The sequence below is a fragment of the Branchiostoma lanceolatum genome, chromosome 12 (assembly GCF_035083965.1).
Source record: "Branchiostoma lanceolatum isolate klBraLanc5 chromosome 12, klBraLanc5.hap2, whole genome shotgun sequence".
Lineage (NCBI taxonomy): Eukaryota > Metazoa > Chordata > Leptocardii > Amphioxiformes > Branchiostomatidae > Branchiostoma > Branchiostoma lanceolatum.
Genome location: NC_089733.1, coordinates 16,121,401 through 16,134,681, shown reverse-complemented (window position 1 = coordinate 16,134,681; position 13,281 = coordinate 16,121,401). Strand labels below are relative to the sequence as shown.

Genomic DNA, 13,281 nt, shown 5'->3' with positions numbered 1-13,281 from the left:
CGGGAATAACGTTCATAACGCTGGAATTTTAGGCCGCTGACGTTATGACGATCATATCAGCTCAGATTGCATGGATCAAAAGCGCTCTCTATTAAGCGCTGTCAATACTGCAGCAAAACGTCCAAAACCCACTACAAGTTACAGCTTTCATATTTGCGAATTCTGCAGCATTTACCGACTCTTACGGATTGGTAATAAATCCCGCTCGAAGACCAGGTACGTATCAACGTCTACCATGCCATGCGGAGACTGCCACGTCCACGCGCTGTCAACCTGCAATGATTACTCCAACTGCTAGAAGTCCCCACTGTCACGTCAGTTGATAACCTGTGTGACTTTTGACCCCACCTCATGTTACACAACATGCAAATGTTACAAAAACGAAATATATATCAAATGTAAGATTTACAGCGACAAATGATCGACGAATATCTACTGATATTTATATAAAAATAATAATCATATTCATGAATCAATATCACTATCACTGAGTGAAAATGAGCTTCAAACATTGTAGATCAATTCTTAGCGCTTTTACGCGGTGGCCAATTAGATTATATAAACCAGCAGCCGACGGAGTTTCGTCATTTTCGCACTTGCTCACGATGTGTGGTGGATGTGCCGCCGCCTGCTCCCAATAAACGTAATTTTTCGCTGTTATCGCCGGTAAGTAGGCAATATTTTGATTGCTATGGATGTGAACTTGCTGACTGCTCAAACAGGAAATGATTTAGTTTCCAAATCTGTCCTTTTGAGATCGCTTTTTATACCACTTTGAGCCAAGCCACAGTGCGAAATTATGCTCTTCGAAACTTTACTTTCGCAGACAGCATGATCAAGCTCCTTGGTATGATTGCGTTAATCGACGCAGTCATCTTTAATTGAACATGGCTTCAAGGAACACGGATACAACTTCTTTTCTCAAGGGATCATTATCAACTACATAACTCTACTGAGTCTACTCTAACGCCCCCCCCCCTTCTACTTCCGGTATAGCACCGTTGCCACATTGCATTTGCATTGCCAGACTCGACAACAACTTTATCTGTCGGACTAGTTGTTTTGAACACTAGATATATAATGTGCTCACTCACAATGCTCCCCCTTGCAATTTTCCTAGAAAAACCCTTGGACTACCTTCACCTTTTGTTAACCAGCAGGATAATGTTACCGTAAGTTTATTACAAATGCCTTCTGTACTAAAGCACTTGTCAATTTGTCATACCTTCAGCGGGATAATGCCCATGATGCCGGCCCAGAACAACCGCCTGATTCTTCTCTACGGCTCCCAGACCGGCCAAGCGAAGGCCATCGCTGAGGAGATACACGACAACGCAGAGAAACACGGGCTCAGAACGGACCTGTTTGGGCTGGAGCTCACAGAAAAAAAGGTGAAGATTCAGTTTTGCCGTAGCCTGGTAACCGTCTAGTTTATGTATCACAAACTCCACTGTTCAAAGCTGTAATGGCCCCTCCCCTAGGGCTGCTATAAGCGTGATTTTATTAGGCTTGTAACCATCCCATTGCGAGCACCCTTTAATTTACTTTTTGTGTATGCTTCAATCAATCAATTGTCAGACAACTTTTGACAAGTGTGTTTATAGTAGACTACTTTAGTTGAATACAATTCGTAATACATGTTCTTTATCAGTGTCTTCATTACCCTGTGTTGTGCTCTGATGTCCCAGTGCTCATTTGAATATGCTTGATGAGAAATGAGACAAAAGTATTTTAATATCTTCCTTTGTACTCTTCCCAGTTTGATGTGACAAAAGAGTCGTGTGTTGTGTTCGTGTGTTCCACCACTGGTGACGGGGATCCACCTGACAACGCCTCAAAGTTCTTCCGCAGACTTAAGAAGAAGACGCTGCCCTCAGATCACCTAGCTCACCTCAACTATGCAGTTTTAGGTCTGTACTTTTCGTTCTTTTGGGATCTTTTGGGATGTTATTTAATTTTTATGTAGCTGTCACAGTAGAGATTGGAATCCAGTTGAGTCCGGAACTCTACTAGTAGAGATTGGAATTCCAATCTCTACTAGTAGAGACTGGAATTCCAATCTCTACTAGTAGAGTTCTGGATTCTACTAGTTGAGATTGGAATTCCAATCTCTACTAGTAGAGATTGGAATCGGGATCTGAATATTGAGATTCCAATATCTCTACTTACTAGGAGAATTCTACCTGGACAATCTTCAATTCTAATAGAAGAAATTCGGATTGCATCAAAATGTTTTGGAAAAATAGACTGATTAATTTCACACCTAAAATTTCAGCATAGCTAAGCCTACATTCACCATTAATATTTAAGGTAAATTACTTCATGTTTTAGATATCTGATAACTTTGACATAAACTTTGGAACTGGCTTGGCAGGGGTGAATTAGCTCTTATATACCGAGTCACTAACGAACTGGAAAAACTGAGTATATTAAGTCACTAACTCATAATGGCTGTATGCAAATGTCTCTGATTGACATTTCAGTAGCATTTACAAATAGCCATTCACTAATGTTGGACTAGACGGATATCCCCATGGTTACAATGTGTCTTGACAGAAGGTTTATTAAATATCTAAAACATAAAGTGATTCACCTAAAATAGTAATGGTGAATGTAGGCTTAGCTAGGCTGAAATTTTAGGTGTGAAATGACTCAGTCTATCAGATATCCAAATTTCTCCTATTAGAATTGGAAATTATCCTGGTAGAATTCCAATCTCTACTAGTAGAATCTGGAATTCCGGAACTCTACTAGTAGAGATTGGAATCCCAATATTCGGATCCCGATTCCAATCTCTACTAGTAGAGATTGGAATTCCAATCTCAACTAGTAGAATCCAGAACTCTACTAGTAGAGATTGGAATTCCAATCTCTACTAGTAGAGACTGGAATTCCAATCTCTACTAGTAGAGTTCCGGACTCTACTGGATTCCAATCTCGACTGTGACATAGCTATAACTAGGAGCAGGGCTTAAAAACGCGATAGAGACATCTTCATGAGGTGAAGTGTGATTCTTTATTCTTGCCGCCAAGTTCATCATCTCATCATCATCTGTCATTTGATGGCAATTTATGCATATGATGGAAAAGTTATAAGACCATTCTGTTCACCTTGACAGAAATTTGTACTCAACGACAGAAAAGAGATTTTCTTGTAGGATCCATCCTTTCTGTCAATGGAACTTAGTTACTGTTAACAAATCAAGATTTACAGTATTTTAACGTTGGTTTAACTTTAAGAGGCTGAAACAATTTTACCACCACAGAATGGTTGATGATATTAACTTTCATCTGTTGATATTTTACTGTAGGTTTGGGAGACTCCAACTACACCAACTTCTGTAACTGCCCTAAAACTCTGGACAAGAGACTACAGGAGCTGGGGGCCAAACCATTCTACCCCACGGGGTACGCAGACGATGCTGTGGGGTAAGTAACATTTGTAGCAACACGTGATCCATTATATTTGATCCAAACTACACCTAATTAGCCTGAGTACCAGCCTTTTTAGCTTCCGTCTGCTACGCTACCCAAGCTCCGCTCCCAGCCAATCGGAGCTTGGGTAGGGCAGCGGAGCTTGGATAGCGGACGGAAGCTGAAAAGGCTGGCACTCAGGCTAACACCTAATAGCTTGTTTGCAATACAATCATCATGCTGTAGAGAAAGAGATGCCAGATTAGTGTTGTTATTCCAAACTTCATGCCTTTATTATGAAATATATCTTACCAACTGCAAGTTTTATCTGTATTTTTCTTCAGTCTGGAGATAGTGGTCGACCCCTGGATAGAAGGGTTGTGGACAGCCGTGCGGAAGCAGCTGGGGCTCCCGCCAGAGAGCTGTGCTGTTGCCGGGGAAACCGTATCCATGGAGACCACAAACAATAAACAACCACCTGGAGGTGTCACAGACTCTGTAGATCCTGACAGTAGTGGAGAAACAGAAGGAAAGATTGATATAAAAGATGAAAGAACTCCAACTGATGGACAGCACAATGGTACTCCAGAAAGTGACAAAGTTAGGGAGAGTCAATCTGATCATGAGAACAAAGAAATCGTAGTTGTTACGAGTAGTGAAGACAGTACAAGTGATAGGACCAGCAAGGCACATATTGATGCAACAGATGTGGTTGAAAAAGACGCACAAATTTTACCCCCAGAGAACCAAGGTGGTGTCAGTACTACCAAGCAAAGTGCAGCAGGTCCAAACATTGAAAGCACTGCACCAGATAGTTGTGTTGACACAACAGACAGCAAAATAACAGACAAATCTGAAAACAACAAAATGGCAGAAGATACCAGTGCAGAGAAACTAGAGGGCGATACTTCTGACAGCAAAAACATGGATGGACCAATGGTGGAAACTGGTCCGTCCCTGAGAGTGTCTGTTCCCACTCTGTGTGACAGTGGACTGACCCTACCTGCCAAGCCTGCACCATATTTGGAGGTGGTGTTTCACCCAGAGGAAAGTCTGGTAAGTGGTGGTCACAAAATGTTTTATTTAGTAATCTGCTATAGTATGCCTGGTGGAATGGGCCGACTCTGTAGGTAAAGGGGAGTTTCAGAAGAGCCACTATGCTAAAAATAGTAAAGTAGGCTTTTCACTTCTAAGTATAGCTTTCCTTTAGATTAAAGCCAACCCTTCTGTTTGCCTGAACAAATCTCTTGGTGAAATCATTCATGAAGTTTCAACTGATTTTTTCCCCTTTTACAGTGTGTTGAGGAGCTTCCTTTGCAAGGTGGTTGTCCCTTCCCCTCAGCGGCTACCGATGTTGTCATGGCAACGGTTACCACGGCAACTAGGCTCACCAGGCACGACTCTGTGAAGACAGCCCTGGACATTGGACTGGATGTCTCCGTGTGTATAATTTATATTACTATGGAAGCTTCAATCAGATGTTTGCATTTTGATGTTGTTGTTTTGCATTTCTACGTTCAGACGGAGGTGGGCAGGGCTATGGGATCAGAGTCGCGACAATAGTTAACCTTAGTGGTCTTCTTGGGCGTTTGTTGTCTGACTCTTGGGCGTTTGTTGTATGACTCTCTGAGGTGGATTCTATGACATCAGCAGTTACTGTAGAATCATTGGGCATCTACCTGCATTGTACAAGTTTAAGCCTCCATGTACCTTTTGATAATAAAAGAGCCTGTATCATAAATATAGAATACAACTGGGGGCGATCCGACCTGCGGGAGGGCTGGGACTGAGGTTGATGCAGAATACACCATGCTGTATTTCATTTATGTCGTATTCTCCAGAAAAAAACAACATTTCAATGCGAAATGTGCCAGAAATTGAGAGAGTTTTGTGTCCTCAAACAAAAAATTGTAGTAACATCGATTCCAACCTCCAAATCCAGTATTCAAATTTTTGACAGTGGCGCACTCAGCGCACTTGAAATACATTTTGAGAAGGACTATGGAATCAGAGTCACGACAATAGTTAACAATTTGCTACTTTAGACAGTCATTGCTGTATCCCTTGCTTCAGTAACTGAAACCTGTTCTTGTAACTTCTAGGACACGTGTTTTGATTACGAGCCTGGTGACTCCTTTGGCATAGTTTGCCCAAATGATGAGAGTGAGGTGCAGGATTTGATTGACAGGTACGGTACAACATGACAATAAAGTTTACATCACATCAGCTGAACACTGTTAATCATGATGTTTTTGCAATGGTTTTATTACTGTGGTCTCCACTGCAAATACACTGCAAATATGTGTTTCCAATGTATGACTACTGTTCTACAGAATTTTTGCAATCACAAACTTACAACACTGCGAAAACCTCCTTTTCTCTCCAAGTTTGAAATACTTCCACCTCAAATGTAAATTAATTTATGGTACCATGTGTCTCGGTCAAAAAAATTCAGATTAGACTTTTTATGGTGTTTACTGATTTCTGCTAACATACTAGTACTGTAATGTATAATTGATTTTGATATGATGTCAGCAAAACTATTGATTAGCTGTTTGAATATCTGACCTTCACAAATCTTCCACCACAGACTGGGCCTTGCAGACCATGCTGACGTGACCTTCAGTGTCAAGGTCATTGAAGGAACCAAGAAACGAGGTAAAGCTTTTATTGCATTTGTGTCGATGCTTTTTTTTAGAAATGGAAAAACTTTCATGAATAAATCATTAGGTTGGAAAATCGAGGTTGCAAGTTTCACACCTGAAATTTCACCTGTCCTTGCAGCTGCCGCAGTCCCCGCCTACCTGCCTGCCAGGTGTACCATCCGCCACGCTCTTCTCACCTGCCTGGAGATCAGGGCTGTTCCTAAGAAGGTGAGACACCTGAAGTTAAGAGAGTACTAGTTTTGTGTCCTCAAACAAAAAAAATTGTAGCAACATTGATTCCAACCTCTGAATCCAGTATTCAAATTTTTGACAGCGGTGCACTCAGTGCACTTGAAATACATTTCAAATATTCTATGGAAGCCCATGTGAATGTCTGATGTAGAAGCCTGTGTGATAACCCGAGTTATTGCCCAGCCTGGAATACCCGTATCAAACGTTTTCGCAGCCCAGGTATTACATGAATATAGAATACAACACAGGGTATTCCGTATCACCCAAGGTACCAGCCCGACCGCGGGTAGGGCTGGGACCGAGGGTGACGCGGAATACACCGTGTTGTATTTCATTTATGTCATACCCACCCGAGAAAACACACATGTCAATGAGGAATGCCCCAGAAGTTAAGGGAGTTTTGTTTCCTCAAACAAAAAAATTGTAGTGACATCGATTTCAACCTCCAAATCCTGTATTCAAATTTTCGACAGCGGTACACTTGAAATGCATTCTTAATATTCTATGGAAGCCCATGTGATAAAAGTAGAAGCCTGTGTGATAACCCAAGTTATTACCCTGGAACACCCATATCAAACGTTTTCACGACCCAGGTATGACATAATGTAAGTTATTGTGATGTGTTGTTTTATTGCAGGCCTTCCTCAGAATGTTGGTAGAGCACACAAGTGATGCTGTGCAGAAGCGCCGCCTACAGGAACTGTGCAGTAAACAGGGTACTGCAGATTATGCCTCCTTCATCAGAGAGCCGAATCTGAGGCTGCTGGACGTGCTGACAGCTTTCCCATCCTGCTGCCCTCCCTTTGAGCAGTTGCTAGGTAACAAGATACTCTGTGTTTAGCCATTTTGGTTCCAAGACATTTTGTGCAGTTCATTTTACTTTACACCAAGGGATTGAAGTGTTGTTTTGCACTTGTCTGTGTTCACAATACCCACAATGTAGCATTGCCAAACATCCACAATGCTGCCTGCTATGTATTAGCCTGGGTGCCATCCTATTTCTACCGGGGGCTCCTACACCGCTACCCTAGTAGCGAGTGTGGGAGCCCCTGGTAGAAATAGGATGGCACCCAGGCTAGCTATGTATGTGGGGCTGCAAGGGTAGCAAAGCTGTATGGGTAAAGGGGTGAAGTCTGGTATCTATGATGGCCTTGCTCTGAAAGAAAACCTCTTTATCATTCTTTAAACCTTTCATTAATCTTTTAAAGAAAAATACCAGCGAGAAATGATATGAACATATGAACAACAATGTGATCAACAATGATATTTGAAGTTCTGAAGTTTCAATCATTCTTTAAACTTTTTTCATATAGAAATGCTGCCAAGGCTTCAACCAAGACCATACTCTGTGTCAAGGTAAGGAATGTATCAAGACTTTATTTATCTTTCTTTTTAAGAAGGTCTTTATCATAAAGGGACCCAAAATGTTTTTTTTTGTATTGGTATATTTTGGAGAAAAGAGTATGCTAACACTATGTACAGGTTATGGTAGCTGCAAAGGAAGGAGTGCTTGAACTGTAGATTCAAGATTTTCTGAAGAAGGAAACAATGGCGCTGCACATTGTCAGAACTGATGAACTGACATGACACTATGTAGATTCGCCCTACTCCCTCGAGTGGCTGTCAACACCCCATGCCCTTCCCCCTTATCCTGAAGAGCAGATCCTCTGCCAAGCACAGAATTCAGATTGACCAGGGATATTACAAGGTGACATGTGGCCGCAGTCTTCAACTGTGACCTGTCTGACAGTAGTTCCCCCTTCAAGAAGCCTTAGAATATCTCAAAATTATGTAAAGATTAAAATCTTGTAAAACTGCACACCATAGAAGGAACCCACACCGTTCTCTGTTTGGTCGCTCTATGATCTGCTTTCTCGCAATTTTTTTAATGGAAAAGGATCTGGACTATTGATGAAATGTCATCTCCAATATCGTATTTCAGCTCCCCTCTAGTCAGCCCAGACAGACTACACTTTGTCTTCAACATTGTGGACATCCCATCAGGCAGTGGGAGGGCTGCTGCCTGCACCGGTGTGTGTACAGGGTGGCTGGACAGGCTCACCAGGCACAGGCAGACAGGGGTGTATGGGGACTTGGCTGAGGAAGATAGGGTTGCTGAGAAAATGGACCAGGTGTCGCTAAATGATCCATTGAAGGTAAGCATGATACTTTTTTCCTTACCGTAAATGGGAACGTGGTTGGGGCAGTCTCACCAGGCACATACTGACAGAGTTGTATGGGGACATGGCTGAGGAGAATAGGGTTGCTGAGAAGATAGGTCGTATAGATTCATTGAAGGTTAGCGTAGTACTTTTTTCATCATGAGATACAATAGGCTCAAAGTTCAAACAAACTTTATTTAGTCTCAACATGCATATATACCAATCTTTTACTGCATATGAAATGTTAGCACATTCATGATTCTACAATTATGCATTTCCAATACATGACTGCAACTGTGATCTTAAAACACAGCAAAAACCTACATTTTCTACTGGGAAAGTAAGTTCCCGCAAAAATACACATGAATTTACAGAACTTTATTCAAAAGTCATGAAGATACAATTACTTTCTTGAATAACTATAGATCACAGGCTTTGTTGCATATGATGGAGCTTATAGGATATAGATTCATCACTTATAGCATATTTATGCTTATTGACTTGTGACAAAGTGCAAGGTATTCAGGCTTGATAGTGCTTCAGTCAATCCATGCGCAAACATATTTCATGAAGGCTGTATCCTTATTCTCTTCAGATTCCAATCTACCTGAGAACCAACACCCACTTCCGGCTGCCCTCCGACCTCTCTGTCCCCCTCATCATGGTGGGACCTGGGACAGGGGTGGCACCTTTTGTGGGGTTCCTACAGCACAGGTAACTGTGATTTGTATTTGTATTTATTGACAATGAAGACAGTCATTACACTGGGTCAGCCTAGGCAGCTTTCGCTGGTAACGGCTGACCCACAAATGCAGACGAATATACAACTCATATACATACACATGTAACCTGCAGTAAAGTCATTACAGTATACATAGTATAGAATACAATATAATATATGATAATACAGTACAAAATCATTGGAATCAATAACCACCATGCAAATATATGAACACATCGTCATGATTGACAGTTAAAGCATATGGCGGCGTTGAAAAGTTGACCTTTGCCAAGCAACACCTGTTGTGCCATACATTCCACTTTATTGGAAAATGATGATAAATAGATAAATAAATGAGTTGGTGAAGGTTTCATCATCAATGTGTTTGCCGCATGTCAGTAGCCGCGTGTACTAAGACAGGCTGTCGTCGTCTCCATTGTCTCTGTCATCTGCTAGTCGTTTATGGCTGAAGATTTGATTTACATTTAGTTGACACTTCTGGTAAAAACTGAAGATCTGAATGTACATGTGCTTTGGCTTGTTAGATTTTAAGCTTTTGTTGTCATCTATATGGTTTGCAAGATGTATTATAGGATATTGAAGCTTTTCTTTTACACAACCAGCAATGTCTCACCTGCTTACGTTTCGATGTCTATCAGACACCTTCCTCAGAGCTTCTGACTGGAGTACTGCTTCTCTGCATAGATGAAAAACTCCTATATCCTATGTTCTACCAACCTGAAGTTGTATTATAATTTTTATTTTCCTCAGATTCTATTTTTTCCTCTTGTAAGTGGCAATTGAATTACATGTCAGTCTTCAGTACTCAGACTATTTGTTTGTTACAGGGAGAAACAGAGAGAGCTATCCCATAATGCAGTGTGTGGGCCCACCTGGCTGTTCTATGGATGCAGACACAGAGACAGGGACTATCTCTACAGGTCAGCTGGAATAACTATTCAGTCTTAAACACAATTCCCCCAGGGTACATAATTCCGCCATCCTGAAAGATAAAGAAACAACCCAACATCCCCCAGTATAATACAACTCCTGTATATCAAAACTGTGTGTGTTGGGGGGGGGGGGGGTGTCTGCACTAGAGATCTCTCAAATCCAATGTTTTTCAAAGTGGCAGATTTATGTAACCTGGTGGATTAATGTTCATGGAGGTTAAAGATTAGAAAGCATGTAGAGAAACTAGTGACAGAAAGAAATTAACAACCTTTGGTTTGGCTTGTCAGTTGATTAAAGACCAGAAAATTTATATAGAGTTATTTTTCCTATTTTCGACATATGTTGCAAGGTGGTCTTGTGGTTAGGGTTGTTCACTTCGAATCTAAAGGTTCTGGGTTCAAATCCCTGGCAGGCCCCACTGTTTCATTTCATTCATTTTATTTATTCATTTATTTAGCCAGCAAACACACTCAGGTCTCTTGACCTGTTTTTCAGGCTCCCTGGATACAAACACAATGCACAGACATAATACACAATGATCAAGATTAAATATAATTTTAAAAACTTGGTGTCAGTCCTAATTCCATTCTTAAAGTCCATTTGTAAAGGTCGATATGGCAGTGTTTTGCCCTTTGGAAAGGCACTTGACAACATCTCGACTCAAAAAAAATGAGTACCTAGCTTTGGATATGTACATCCTCTTGGATGGAATGTCATTCGTGAAGCCGGAGACCCTGTGTATTGTTTTTAACAATAAATCTTTTGGTTGATGATTGACTTGAGGAGACTAGCCAACAGTAAGTTGAAATTTGGATCAAAAACCAGACTTGCAAGAATAGAGCTATTCTAAAGTTGACTGATATTGACTCTGTAGGAAAGAACTGGAGCGGTTGGCAGCGGCAGGTGTACTGGACCACCTGGAGGTGTGCTTCTCCAGGGACGAGCCTGTTGCCATGGGAACAGATGGAGCTCCACCCGCCCGTTATGTACAAGATAACCTGCGTCGCCATGGTGACGATGTGGGGAGGATGATGTTGGATGAAGGAGCTGTGCTGTACGTTTGTGGGTGAGAAACAGTTTAGATTCTTTTAGCTAGAAAAAAATAGTGTAATTGTTTAGCAATATAGATCTTTTAAGGCTACATTCCATTTCTGCAGACAAAAATAGCATCATTGAGGATGCATATTGGCAACACTGCATTGTGTGTGTAGTGACAATTGCAGAAACAGACAGACAGACAGATAGATAGACACACACACTGACAGACAGACACAGCAACAACACTACTTCTTTTGCACCTTCTTCATTGTATCTTTCTAACTTTTATCCTCAGAGATGCCAAAAACATGGCCAAGGATGTGAATGAAGTCATCATCCAGATTGTGCAAAGATACAAAGGTTAGTTTTCCTTTTTTCCTCATACATGTACAATGTACCTTCAGGTTAGATTTATCAATATACAGTCTTCCAATTTATCTAACTTAGGATACTTATTCTAGTGTTATAAAAGAAATAACAACTACAGTATAACTACAGTATAACAGTGCCATGAACCCAACACCACAACTTTATTTATGTGTTCAAACAATGGGAATCGTTTATAATTGTTATTCAAAAATTCTTCAACAACTGTCCCCATTGCTTTAGTTCCTTTGCATTACCTAACATTTTCCACCCTGTTTTTTTCTCAGATTGTACCATTCAAGAGGCAAGAAACACAGTCTTCCAACTCAGACAGGACAGACACTACATCGAGGACATCTGGACTTGAAGTCTTCTGTCTATTCAAGTCTTACGTTTGCCAGACATCATGCTGTTGATATTGGCAGTTTCAAACAATGTGACCATTTTCAGAGGATATACTTGTAGAGGATGATCTTAAAGCCCTGTTCACACAACAGGAATTTTGATACGAATAGTGTGCGAACTCTAATCATTTTTGGCAGTAATACTAGGCTTAGTATTCTCTAGAGGAATGCTCTGTTTTTAGTGATCAATCAACTTTTGCATGTCAATCAGCCTTGTTCAATGTGATATATCTTCCATGAAAGATATGCTCGACTCTCTGGCAATCAACAAAATATGGCCAAAGCTCGTCAACTGTGTTATGGGTGCATAAAAGATTTATTCATAAAAGATAAATTCTTCTGCAATATGTTATCATGTCAGGAGGTGGCACTTGTGACAAAAAGGTAGACTCTTTTAGTGAGGTGAAATGTTGTATTTCCATGTAGCAGTATTAGAACATGAAAAAGTACAGAAAATAATTAAGTGGAAGAGTTAGTTACTGCACTGATATGTCTTAGCTGTTTGAATGATCAGAAACATTAAGGCTATGATATAATTGCTTGTTGCATGATGATACTGTATGATCTGAGGTGAAAAATATAGTTGCTCTGCAATGGTTTCCAAGTTTCAGAACTCGAGTCACCTTGTAAGGTGACAGGGAAATGTGTTGCTATCTGTATCTATAAAAAAGTGTAAAATGGTGATGGTAAAGATAGATGCATGAACATCTGTGAAAGGAACAATTTTGTTGATTGTTTTAGTTATACCCATTTGTTGAACATCTTGTGTTGTTAAGTTAAGATTCAGTTTATCAAAGTTTCTTTTGTATTTCCATTTTTATTTCTTAAGCACTAGGGGATAGTTAGCCTACTTAACACCTGTTGACATTTTGTTTCATTTATTAATTTTTTCTCTCTTTTATTTTCATTTGTTATTAGGCACTTGTACTAAAAGGAATTTGATGCATGCAAGGACATTATATGACATGAATTGAAGGTTCTTGAATAGGGACTGACTGCATGCTCAGTCCTTCCTATATAATGTCCTTGATGCATGCAAGTTTACATATTGTTTCAAGCGTCATTAAAGTTTTGGATAACACATTGTTTCCCATGTGACCGTTTGATTTATTTATTTCATGACGGTTGAAAAACTAGAGTTCATTGACCTTTGCCAACTAGGTGGTACGGTATACATCCACCCAAACCCATAAGGAAACAAAAGTAATCAGAGATGGCAGACTTCACCCCCTCAGACTTATTATAAAGCCCTCTGGAAGAGTATACAGAAACTGTACTGCTGCAACGGACACAAAAAGACAGAGAAAAGTCCCATAGAGTCATAC

The 13,281-nt window shown here is 40.5% G+C and overlaps 1 protein-coding gene across 1 annotated transcript; it reads left to right on the top strand.

Moving 5' to 3' along the window:
- The first annotated feature begins 564 nt into the window (after positions 1-564).
- LOC136445986 (methionine synthase reductase-like) lies at positions 565-13,044 on the top strand. Its single transcript, XM_066444245.1, has 17 exons — positions 565-666; positions 1,232-1,391; positions 1,760-1,910; positions 3,312-3,429; positions 3,759-4,470; positions 4,711-4,854; positions 5,517-5,602; positions 6,005-6,072; positions 6,199-6,287; positions 6,949-7,129; positions 7,625-7,667; positions 8,254-8,467; positions 9,069-9,187; positions 10,043-10,135; positions 11,023-11,214; positions 11,482-11,546; positions 11,840-13,044. Exons 1-17 carry the CDS (start codon positions 617-619, stop codon positions 11,917-11,919), a joined length of 2,565 nt encoding a protein of 854 aa, XP_066300342.1. The 5' UTR covers positions 565-616; the 3' UTR covers positions 11,920-13,044.
- The last annotated feature ends 237 nt before the right edge of the window (positions 13,045-13,281 follow it).

Excerpts from the sequence above, each read along its gene's own strand:
- LOC136445986 (XM_066444245.1), top strand. The coding sequence starts at position 617 with ATGTGCCGCCGCCTGCTCCCAATAAACGTAATTTTTCGCTGTTATCGC. Across the intron at positions 6,073-6,198 it reads TGAAGGAACCAAGAAACGAG|CTGCCGCAGTCCCCGCCTAC; the intron begins GTAAAGCTTTTA and ends CTGTCCTTGCAG. Across the intron at positions 7,130-7,624 it reads TCCCTTTGAGCAGTTGCTAG|AAATGCTGCCAAGGCTTCAA; the intron begins GTAACAAGATAC and ends TTTTTCATATAG.